This window comes from Oncorhynchus mykiss, chromosome 8 (assembly GCF_013265735.2).
Source record: "Oncorhynchus mykiss isolate Arlee chromosome 8, USDA_OmykA_1.1, whole genome shotgun sequence".
NCBI lineage: Eukaryota > Metazoa > Chordata > Actinopteri > Salmoniformes > Salmonidae > Oncorhynchus > Oncorhynchus mykiss.
In genome coordinates, this window is record NC_048572.1 from 45,868,764 (window position 1) to 45,880,963 (window position 12,200).

General features: G+C 41.0%; 1 protein-coding gene across 13 annotated transcripts in view; it reads right to left on the bottom strand.

The window, feature by feature from the left end:
- The window catches only part of amph (amphiphysin), a 131,483-nt gene that overhangs the window by 75,516 nt on the left and 43,767 nt on the right, over window positions 1–12,200 (bottom strand). For all 13 annotated transcript variants that reach the window (XM_021612625.2, XM_036985497.1, XM_036985495.1 and 10 more), the window contains exons 3-4: window positions 6,525–6,579; window positions 1,127–1,221 (exon numbers count right to left, since the gene is read on the bottom strand). In XM_021612625.2, the coding sequence (XP_021468300.1) occupies window positions 1,127–1,221; window positions 6,525–6,579 (150 nt within the window). The remainder of the gene's footprint in view (window positions 1–1,126; window positions 1,222–6,524; window positions 6,580–12,200) is intronic.

Here is a 12,200-nt window from a genome sequence, read left to right on the forward strand (position 1 = left end):
TGTGGGCAGAACTGAAAAAGTGTCTGCGAGCAAGGAGGCCTACAAACCTGACTCAGTTACACCAGTTCTGTCAAGAGGAATGGGCCAAAATTCACCCAACTTATTGTGGGAAGCTTGTGGAAGGCTACCCGGTAGCACTGCTACCAAATACTAATTTAGTGTATGTAAACTTCTGACCCACTGGGAATGTGATGAAAGAAATAAAAGCTGAAATAAACATTCTCTCTACTATTATTCTATCGTTTAAAGTGGTGAACCTAACTGACCTAAGACAGGGAATTTCTACTAGGTTTAAATGTCAGGAATTGTGAAAAACTGAGTTTAAATGTATTTGGCTAAGGTGTATGTAAACTTCCGACTTCAACAGTCTCATTCCGGACCTCACATGCCGTCGGTCGATAAATAAACAAGCAAGCCGTCTGGTGAGTATCAATTGACCTTTGATCCATAAGACATTCATATTGAGTTGGTCTCCCCTTTTTTTATGCTGTCTATGTATTCTCTATGTATGCTTGGCCGAGATAGAAACATGCTCACATACAGTATGTATTATCTACCATTTTAGATAATTTTAAACTACAGTGTGTGGAGCCGTGGTCCAGTGGTAACACTCCTGGTTCCATGCACATATGCAATTTTCTGCCTGAGACTGGGGTTCAATCCATTTGTACTTACTTCTCACTGCGTCTCCACTGTTTCTAATATTTTTGTCAATAAAGCTTAACAAAATATGAAAGGAGAGTGACTCTCCTGTCTCCTTTAAAAAATGGAATAAAAATATAATTATGGACCACAAGACTATAGCGATTGCTGTGGCTTCGGCTAATGGAGATGCAAAAAAATTAAGAAAGAATTTAGGCTAACATGATTCATATCAGACTAAAGCAAAATCATAAATACTAATAAGTGATCATGCCTCCCCCAATATAAATTACTCACATACAGGTATGAAAACCCCAGAGAGAATCATGACTTTTGAATGAACCCTCCTAGCCTCCGAGTATCTGGAGTGAACCCTCCTAGCCAATCACATATGGTCGCATTGAAAATCGACCATTACCAATGAACGAAAGACTGAAAGAACAGAGGGATATGAGAATGAGAGAAGAAGAAAAGTAGCGCTCACCTTCCCGATGCTCAAGACATCGTCCTTCCCGTGCCAGTCCGGCTCGTAGACTTCATGTAGGGACTCTGTCAGGTTCATGGAGGCCTGTTGCATTGCTAGAAGACACCATCAACATGATAAGAGCTTCAAACAATCCATTGGACCAGGTTCCCAGACACAGATCAAGCCTAGTTCTGGATTTAAGAGAACTTCCAATGAAGATTATCCATTTCGAACGCTCTTGGAATCCAGGATTAGGTTTAAAGCAACCCAATAGCGCTGTACTGTCCTACCAAACAAAGAAAGAAATGATGATCAAATCGCTTTGAGCAGATGATGGACACGATGCACGATCAGCATCAAAAAGGAAGACTGAACACTGCCATGTTGACCTGGGGCTGTATCCACAAATCATCTCAGAGTATGAGTGTTGATCTACGATCTGTCCATATAATCGTATTCATTATGATCGAAAAGGAAAAACTGATATTAGATCAGCATCATAGTAAACATCATTTTAGTCTGTAAAAATAGAATAGTTGTGCGAAAATATCAGCTTGATTCCCCTTGCAGCAGCTGACTAGTCATAATGAAAAAAAAATGTTAATTTGTATATTTTATGTTTTAGTAATTTAGCAGACATTCAGTTAATGCATTGAGGTACGACAACCACTTGTGCATTCTCATTTCAATGCCAAACCCACCATTGGTATGCTTGGCCAAAGAGCTCTATTTTCATGTCCTCCAATAAATGTTAACGCCTGGAGTTTGCTAAACAGCACTGACACTTGGATTGGAACCAGTGCTTTAGTCAGATGACATGAAGATTGAGCACTTTGGCCATGCATACCAAAGGTGGGTTTGGCGTTGAAATGAGAATGCATGAGCAAAAAAAAAATAACATACCTACTGTAAAACATGGTGATAGACCTTGATGTTATGAGGCTATTTTGCTTCCCCTGGTACTGGGGCCCTTGTTAAGGTTAATGACATCATTAACTTTACCCAGTACCAGGACATTTTAGCCAAAAACCTGGTTGCCTCTGCCAGGTAGGCTGAAACTTGGCCGCAGTGGATCTTCCAGTAAGACAATGTCCCCAAGCACACATCAAAATCCACAAAGAAAAGGCTAATTGGCCACAAAAATCAACATTTTGCAATGGCCACCTCAGTCTACGGACTTGAAACCCATTGCAAACCTATGATTTGAATCGAATAGTGCAGACGAAGGATATACAAGGATCTGGAAGGATTCTGTATGGAAGAATGGTCTAAGATCCCGACCTCCCCTCCCAATGTGTTCTTCAACTCATAAAATATTTTGGAAAAATATTAACCAAAAGGTTATTATAGTCTTGTGTTTTCATATTTGTTTTTATTTCTATTAGTTTTCAGATTTTTGTTTAGTTTCATTTAGTTTTCTGATCCACATTACTAGTTTTTATTTACTTTCAGTTTTATACAAACATTTCTATTTCATTTTGATATTATTTAGTTTTAGTGTTAGGGACAGAAAGTTGCCCATGCTTGGGAGGCTTGGAGCCATTTAAGTGTTGTATAGTTTTTGTGCTTTTGGTGGTCACTTTCTGCCAGTGTGGGGCAGTAATGCATGTTTAAAGGTAGATTCAGTGAGATGACGTACCGTAGATGCACAAAGTAAACAGTTGTAGTGGGTAGACAACCAGGAGCGTTCTCCACTCTTTTGGTCCCGTAGCTACCACGTGGTAGCAGCGTGCACATACGCAGACACTCCGTGTGAGAGCAAAGTTTAGCCTTATGCTCATCTCAATGGGCGTGTTCCATCAGATCAATTTTGTGTCAAGTCGCCACACCGCCTTTCAAAGTGTGTTGCATTCTGGGGATACATTTTATTTCCTAACATGTCAACTGCATGAACTTTACAAAAATCGTGTGATCAAAGGTCAGGAAGTTGACAGCAGTTGACTGCATTTGCTCTTCACCAACTTCATTCTGCAGCTATTTCCTGCATTGTGTACAACTGTGTTATTCAATGCGTTTCAATGGGCTATAGCAGTAAAGGCCAAATGCAATGTTTAAAATGATTGTGTATATACACTACCGTTCAAACGTTTAGAGTCACTTAGAAATGTCCTTATTTTTTAAAGTAAAGCAAATAAAATATCAAATTGATCAGAAATACAGTGTAGACATTGTTAATGTTGTAAATTACTATTGTAGCTGGAATATCTACATAGCAAAACACCAATCTCAACGTCAACAGCGAAGAGGCAACTCCGGGATGCTGACATTCTAGGCAGAGTTCCTCTGTCCTCTGTCCAGTGTCTGTGTTCTTTTGCCCATCTTAATCTTTTATTTTTATATGGATTTTTCTTTGCAACTCTGCATAGAAGGCCAGCATCCCGGAGTCACCTCTTCACTGTTGACGTTGAGACTTGTGTTTTGCGGGTACTATTTAATGAAGCTGCCAGCTGACAACTGGTGAGGCATCTGTATCTCAAACTAGACGCTAATGTACTTAATGCAGCGGGGCCTCCCACTCCTCTTTATATTCTGGTTGTAGCCAGTTTGCGCTGTTCTGTGAAGGGTGTAGTACACAGCGTTGTACGAGATCTTCAGTTTCTTGGCAATTTCTCGCATGGAATAGCCTTCATTTCTCAGAACAAGAATAGCCTGACGAGTTTCAGGAAAAAGTACTTTGTTTCTGGCCATTTTGAGCCTGTAATCGAACCCACAAATGCTGATGCTCCAGATACTCAACTAGTCTAAAGAAGGCCAGTTCTTTAACCAAAACAGCCATTTCTGCTGTGCTAACATAATTGCAAAAAGGTTTTCTAATGATCAATTAGCCTTTTAAAATGATAAACGTGGATTAGCTAACACAATGTGCCATTGGAGCACATGAGTGATGGTTGCTGATAATGGGCCTCTGTACGCCTATGTAGATATTCCATAAAAAATCTGCCGTTTCCAGCTACAATAGTCATTTAAACATGAACAATGTCTACACTGTATTTCTGATCAATTTGATGTTATTTTAATGGACATAAAATAAGCTTTTCTTTCAAAAAACAAGGACATTTCTAAGTGACCCCAAACTTTTGAACAATAGTGTATATTTCTTTTATACCTACAGTATTCCTAAAATTCCAAATCAAATGGCTAAATTATCAATTTTATGACCATCTTAAAATAATTCCATATGTTAGCTTAGTAGATATTGTGATCTAAGGGCTTAGACCTACAGAAGTTAGGGTGTTTTTATGAGACTCTCGAGAAATGTGACCAATGACATGACGTAAACTGGAACCAATTTGGTGTGATTCATGAGTACAGTGGATATATACAAATAAATGTGACATTTACACAACAACAACAAAAAAGCTTTTAGAGAGAAAAGGTATTACATGTTCAACAAAATCTCTTTCTCTGAGCAATTGTATTACTCTAAAATAATATAATTTTCCCATTTATTGGAGCAGACAATATAGCTCCGTTTTTGAATTATGTAATAGTCATTTTTGCTCATCTTTATCAAAGGTGTCAATCATTTTGGCCCCCACTGTAGGTAAATAGGTTACTGTTCATGAAAGTACATGTGAGCATCATACACAAGGGCTTTCGGGTCTTAATACTTTGTGTTTTTCTGTTGATCCAGCATACATGTCAAATTCCAAGAACTGGATATAAATCACAGATCTTTCAGAAGTGAAAATAAAACCATCTTCCAAATTAAAGCAGTTGCTATTCATGTTTACTTTCCACTGTAGGTGTTTAGATATAGGCTCACATAGTAAGTCTTGTGGGAGGGCACATATGTTCAAAGGATTAGACGACTGCCATGCTCTAGCGTGTGCGTATGTGTTTGTTTGTGTGTGCGAGTGTGGACATTTATGGTGCATTCGGAAAGTATTCAGACGCCTTGACTTTTTCCAAATGTTGTTACGTTACAGCCTTGTTCTAAAATGGATGAAATTGTTTTTTCCCCCTCATCGATCTACACACATTACCCCGTAATGACAAAGCAAAAAAAGGTTTTTAGACATTTTAGCAAACGTATTAACAATTTTTAAAAATGATATCACATTTACATAAGTAAATGTCTTCTTGGGTATGATGCTACAAGCTTGGAACACTTGTATTTGGGGAGTTACTCCCATTCTTCTCTACAAATCTTCTCAAGCTCTGCCAGGTTGGATCGGGAGCGTAGCTGCACTGCTACTTTCAGGTCTCTCTGGACATGTTCGATCGGGTTCAAGTCCGGGCTCTGGCTTGGCCACTCAAGGATATTCAGAGACTTGTCTCGAAGCCATTCCTGGGTTGTCTTGGCTGTGTGCTTAGGGTCGTTGTCCTGTTGGAAGGAGAACCTTCGCCCCAGTCTGAGGTCCTGAGAGCTCTGGAGCAGGTTTTCATCAAGGATCTCTCTGTACTTTGCTCCATTCATCTTTCCCTCGATGCTGAAAAACATCACCACAGCATGATGCTGCCACCACCATGCTTCAATGTTTCTCATGGTCTGAGAGTCTTTAGGTGCCTTTTGGCAAACTCCAAGTGTGCTTTCATGTGCCTTTTACTGAGGAGTGGCTTCCGTCTATCCACTCTACCATAAAGGCCTGATTGGTGGTGCAGCAGAGATGGTTGTCCTTCTGGAAGATTCTCCACAGAGGAACTCTGGAGCTCTGTCAGAGTGACCATTGGGTTCTTGGTCACCTCCCTGACCAAGGCCCTTCTTCCCCCAATTGCTCAGTTTGGCCAGGCGGCCAGCTCTAGGAAGAGTCTTGGTTGTTCCAAACTTCTTCCATTTAAGAAAGATTGAGGCCACTGTGTTCTTGGGGACCTTCAATGCTGCAGACATTTATTGGTACCCTTCCCCAGTTCTGTGCCTCGACACAATCCTGTCTCGGAGCTCTACAGACAATTCCTTCAACCTCATGGTTTGGTTTTTGCTCTGACATGCAATGTCAACTGTGGGACCTTATATACACAGGTGTGTGCCTTTCCAAATCATGTCCAATGAATTGAATTTACAGCAGGTGGACTCCACGTTGTAGAAACATCTCAAGGATGATCAATTGAAACAGGATGCACCTGAGGTCAATTTCAAGTATCATAGCAAAGGGTCTGAATACTTATGTAAATAAGGTATTTCTCTTTTAAATGTTAGAAATTTGCAAAACATTCTAAAAACTTGTTTTCACTTTGTCATTATGGGGTATTGTGTGTAGATTGATGAAGAAAAACATTACATTTAATCCATTTTAGAATAAGGCTGTAATGCAACAAAATGTGGAAATAGTCAACGGGTCTGAATACTTTCCCAATACCCTGTATATGTGTGTTTTGACCTATGAGTGAATGTGTATCTTGCGTAAACATTTGCTCTGCTGAGGCTTACCTTGTACAGCTGCCAGGTATGTGTGTGTACGTGTGTGTGCCTCACCTTTCACTGCCGCCAGATATGCCTTCATCTCCCTCTGCAGCCGGGAGCCCTCCGTCTGTAGAGAGAACAGCAGACAAATGCATGAGGGCTGAGTGTCACACACACACACACACACACACACACACACTTTACTGGAAGAACAGCTACCCACATGCATCACACAAGTTGTGTAACGAAACTAATGGTAACATAATGTAAAATGTCACACACCCTTCCAGAAATAATAGGCTGTACCAAATGGCATCATAAATTTACTCCCAAGACTGATCTCAAACCAATCGCAAAGATAAGCAATCTTTCAGTTTTATTTAGCGTCAGGGGCTGAGGCTAAAAATCGATTTGTCTCAGAAAACAATAAGCCATCATTCCATTTGTTTATTAATGTTTAGTTCTGTAAATGTATTTTAAAGGAGGTGCATAATGATTTTACCTAGCTGAACATTTTGGAAGAACTGATTGCAAACATGCCATTATGGCCATGGTAGGTAAGTAATGCTGTAATTTTAGGACCATGGACAGGGGATGGCCAGTTGAGGGCTGCTCATGCCTACACACAAACATTTTGTCCATGGTCCTGAAATGACAGCACTGCTTGTACAATTGATGCAGTGCTATGGGAGTAAGGGGGTTAATGATATTTTATGAAGACAACAGTGTCCCATAGCTTTTTTTCTCATTCAGACTTTGCATGGCATAGCATGTTTACATCAGTGGAGCTGGAGGCTTGTAAATGTCATGTATTTCAGAAAGAGCTTGCTCTCATTCTGCAAATGTAATGTTATACAAACTTTGAACTTATGCTGGAACATGTGTCGAATATTGACAGGTTGGGATCGGGACCCTGTGGGTATAACCAGATACAGTAAGAAATATTGAATCACTAGTCCTTGTAGTGTAGTAATCCTTGTAGTTTAGTAATATAACTTAATATGCATGTCATTTAGTTGTACAGAGTTTTCAAGCCATCTTAGATTTGCCTGGGACTTACCATTATGACTTCTAGGTTATAGCTTTTCCTAGCTTTGCATGGCATTTAGGTTTGGCTATTACGATCCTTGAAATATTTGCATACTGTCACTGTATCACACATTTTGTGTGCTCTACATAGCTTTGAGTGCTATTAACCATACATTTTGGGGTTAAGACTTCAGCCTTCCTTGCTTTGCATGCCATTTGTTCCCATTTGACACATGTATTGAATTTGTGTTTTCCCTAGCTTTGAACCGTTCTCTGGTATCAGCCTCCCTTGTTGTAGCTCACCCTCGTATTTACCATATGAAACATTCTGTATTGAATTCACAGCTTTTCCAAGCTTTGCATGGTATTCCCCGTCTGACACATTTTCAGGGGTTTGGACCGCTGCCTTGTTAGCACGGCGTGGTCTTTGCAAAACCTGGCTGGTGTAGCGTTAGCAACAGCAGATGTGGCGGTACCAGCCGCTGTAGTGCCAGCCCTCCAGTTTGACACAGCGCTCAAGTGTAACGTTTTTCCTAGGTACAGATCAAGGATCAGCTTCTCCTCCCCGAAACCTTAACCATTAGTGGGGAAATGCAAAACTTCACCCTGTTCCTAGCAAAGTGGTGGTGGTACCAGCTGCTGTAATGCCAACGCTGATTCATGATGCTTTTGCACAGCGGAGTGGGGTGAATCAATCTCCGGCTACTGCGGGGGAGCTGGGAATTTAGCACCTAGTATCTCCCCTCTGGACTGCTGCCGCTTAATTTGCATACACACACACACACACACACACACACACACACACACACACACACACACAAAGACACACAGACACACTAGAGTGCATAAGTAGGTCATTTTGCTATGCACACCCCAACACAGACACAGACACACACACACACACACACACACTCCCTCAAAAAACATACACGTGTAACGGAGGTTAGTGTGCTGCTAACAGCTTAGCTTCCTCCACTGTCCAACTGACCCATACTGGGCTCGAACCAGTGTTCCTCTGCTTCACAAAACAATGTGCAAGCCAATTGAGCCATACAAAATGTACCTCTTGGATGACTCCATCGGTGAAATTTCAAGCTAGCTGTGGAGTGAGCTTACGGTACATTCTTAACTCCATTACACATGCATAATAAATAAGATGTGATATATGCATGTGTACGCGCGCACACACACACACAGTCTCTCCCTGAAAAACCCATCACAGCAACCTATGGATATTTACCACTCGGGTCTAAACTGACACAAATTAACCACTAAATGTCACTTTTGGCTATGGCTGTATCCTACACAGCAGAGAGATACAGCTAAATTCTCCAGCTGCCATTTTGATCTACTGCTCAGGTCTACCAGTGTCATCAGTATTCGGAATTGCATCAGAATGCAACGAGCGCTACAATTTGTCACAGTGGAGAGGAGGGACTGGGAGTGGACAGATGGATGGGACAGAGTTAAGGCATATATAGGGACACCCCTTTAACGAATGTTTAACATTAAATGTTCACAGGGAGAGATTTAAAAAAGAGGCAAATGTAGAGAGCGGAAATAGAGAGCAGTGAGGGAGAGGAAAAGAAGGAAGAGCAAAAGGGAGGAGGAGAAAGGGGGAAAGAGTAAGGAAGGCCAGTTTACTATGTAAAACCACCCTGGTGTTATTAAGCACTCTAATCAGGATTATATAGGACAGGTGGGGAGACCGGGAGAGAGAGGTGGGGAGACGGAGAGTGAGCTTTGTGATTTCAAAAAAGCTTTCGACTCATACCGAGGGCCCGCTGTACAAATTGATGGAGAGTGGTGTTGGGGGAAAAACATAAGACATTATAAAATCCATGTACACAAAATTGGCAAAAAACGCACACATTTCTTTACACAGGGCTGAGGGGTGAGACAAGGATGCAGCTAAAGCCCCACCTTCTTCAACATATACAGTTGAAGTCGGAAGTTTACATACACCTTACCCAAATACATTTAAACTCAGTTTTTCACAATTCCTGACCTTTAATCCTAGTAAAAATTCCCTGTCTTAGGTCAGTTAGGATCACCACTTTATTTTAAGAATGTGAAATGTTAGAATAATAGTAGAGAGAATGATTTATTTCAGCTTTTATTTCTACCCTCAATTAGTATTTGGTAGCAATACCTTTAAATTGTTTAATTTGGGTCAAACATTTCGGGTAGCCTTCCAAAAGCTTCCCACAATAAGTTGGGTGAATTTTGGCCCATTCCTCCTGACAGAGCTGGTATAACTGAGTCAGGTTTGTAGGCCTCCTTGCTCGCACACACTTTTTCAGTTCTGCCCACACATTTTCTATAGGATTGAGGTCGGGGCTTTGTGATGGCCAATCCAATGCCTTGACTTTGTTGTCCTTAAGCCATTTTGCCACACCTTTGGAAGTATGACCATTTGGAAGACCAATTTGCGACCGAGCTTTCACTTCCTGACTAATGTCTTGAGATGTTGCTTCAATATATCCATATAATTTTCCCTCCCTCATGATGCCATCTATTTTGTGAAGTGCACCATTCCCTCCTGTGTCACGCACTGACCATAGAGAGCTTTTATTCTCTATGTTGGTTAGGTCGGGGTGTGATTAAGGGTGGGTTGTCTAGGGTGAATTCTATTTCTATGTTGGCTTAGTATGGTTCCCAATCAGAGGCAGCTGTATATCATTGTCTCTTATTGGGGATCATATTTAGGTAGCCATTTCCCCATTGTGATTTGTGGGATCTTGACTATGTTTGTGTGTAGTTGCTTTCTGCACTGCATGTAGGGTCACGTTTAGTTTATTCTCTTTATTGTTTTTGTGCTTTAAGTTCTCTTCCAAATAAAAGGATGGAAATATACCACGCTGCATCTTGGTCCACTCCTTATAATGATTGTGACATCCTGCAGCAAAGCACCCCAACAACATGATGCTGCCACCCCCGTGCTTTACGGTTCAATGGTTGGTTCACAGTTGGGATGGTGTTCTTCGGCTTGCAAGCCTCCCCCTTTTTCATCCAAACATGGTTAACATCATTTTGTCTGTCATAGTTGAAGTGTACCTATGATAAATTACAGGCCTCACTCGTCTTTTTAAGTGGGCGAACTTGCACAATTGGTGGCTGACTAAATACTTTTTTGCCCCACTGTAGGACTTGTTTTACTGTGGATATAGATACTTTTGTACCTGTTTCCTCCAGCATCTTCACAAGGTCCTTTGCTGTTGTTCTGGGACTGATTTGCACTTTTCGCAGCAAAGTACGTTCATCTCTAGGAGACAGAACGTGTCTCCTTCCTGAGCGGTATGATGGCTGCGTGGTCCCATGGTGTTTATACTTGCGTACTATTGTTTGTACAGATGAATGTGGTACCTTCAGGCATTTGGAAATTGCTCCCATGAACCAGACTTCTGGAGGTCTACAATTTTTTTTCTGAGGTCTTGGCTGATTTCTTTAGATTTTCCCATGATGTCAGGCAAAGAGGCACTGAGTTTGAAGGTCGGCCTTGAAATACATCCACAGGTACACCTCCAATAGGCTAATTGACATCATTTGAGTCTATCAGAAAGCTTCTAAAGCCATGACATCGTTTTCTGGAATTTTCTAAGCTGTTTAAAGGCACAGTCAACTTAGTGTATGTAAACTTTTGACCCACTGGAATGATGATACAGTGAAATAATCTGTCTATAAACAATTGTTGGAAAAATGTCTTGTGTCATACACAAAGTAGATGTCCTAAACAACTTGCCAAAACTATAGTTTGTTAACAAGAAATTTGTGGAGTGGTTAAAAAACGAGTTTTAATGACTCCAACCGAAGTGTATGTAAACTTCCGACATCAACTGTATATCAACGAATTGGCGAGGGCACTAGAACAGTCTGCACCCGGTCTCACCCTACTAGAATCTGAAGTCAAATGTCTACTGTTTGCTGATGATCTGGTGCTTCTGTCCCCAACCAAGGAGGGCCTACAGCAGCACCTAGATCTTCTTCACATATTCTGTCAGACCTGGGCCCTGAGGGTAAATCTCAGTATGACAAAAATAATGGTGTTCCAAAAAAGGTTCAGTTGCCAGGACCACGAGTACAAATTCCATCTAGACACCGTTGCCCTAGAGCACACAAAAAAACTATACAAAACATCAGCGCCACAGGTAACTTCCACAAAGCTGTGAACAATTTGAGTGACAAGGTAAGAAGGGCCTTCTATGCCATCAAAGGGAACATAGAATTCCACATACCACATCTGGCTAAAAATACTTCAATCAGTTATAGAACCCATCCGCTCACCAACCAAGAATTCACAAAATGGGACAAACACCAAATTGAGACTGATTGCAGAATTCTGCAAAAATATCCTCTGTGTGCAATGTAAAACACCAAATAACGCATGCAGAGCAGAATAAGGCCAGTATCCGCTAATTATCAAAATCCAGAAAAGAGCCGTTAAATTCTACAACCACCTAAAAGGAAGCGATTCTCAAACCTTCCATAAGAAAGCCATCACCTACAGAGAAATAAACCTGGAAAAGAGTCCCCTAAGCAAGCTGGTCCTGGGGCTCTATTCACAAATTATTAATTAATTAGACCCAACCATATCATGAGAAAACAAAAAGATAATTACTTGACACATTGGAAAGAATTTACAAAAAAACAGAGCAAACTAGAATGCTATTTGGCCCTATACAGAGAGTACACAGTGGCAGAATACCTGACCATTGTGAC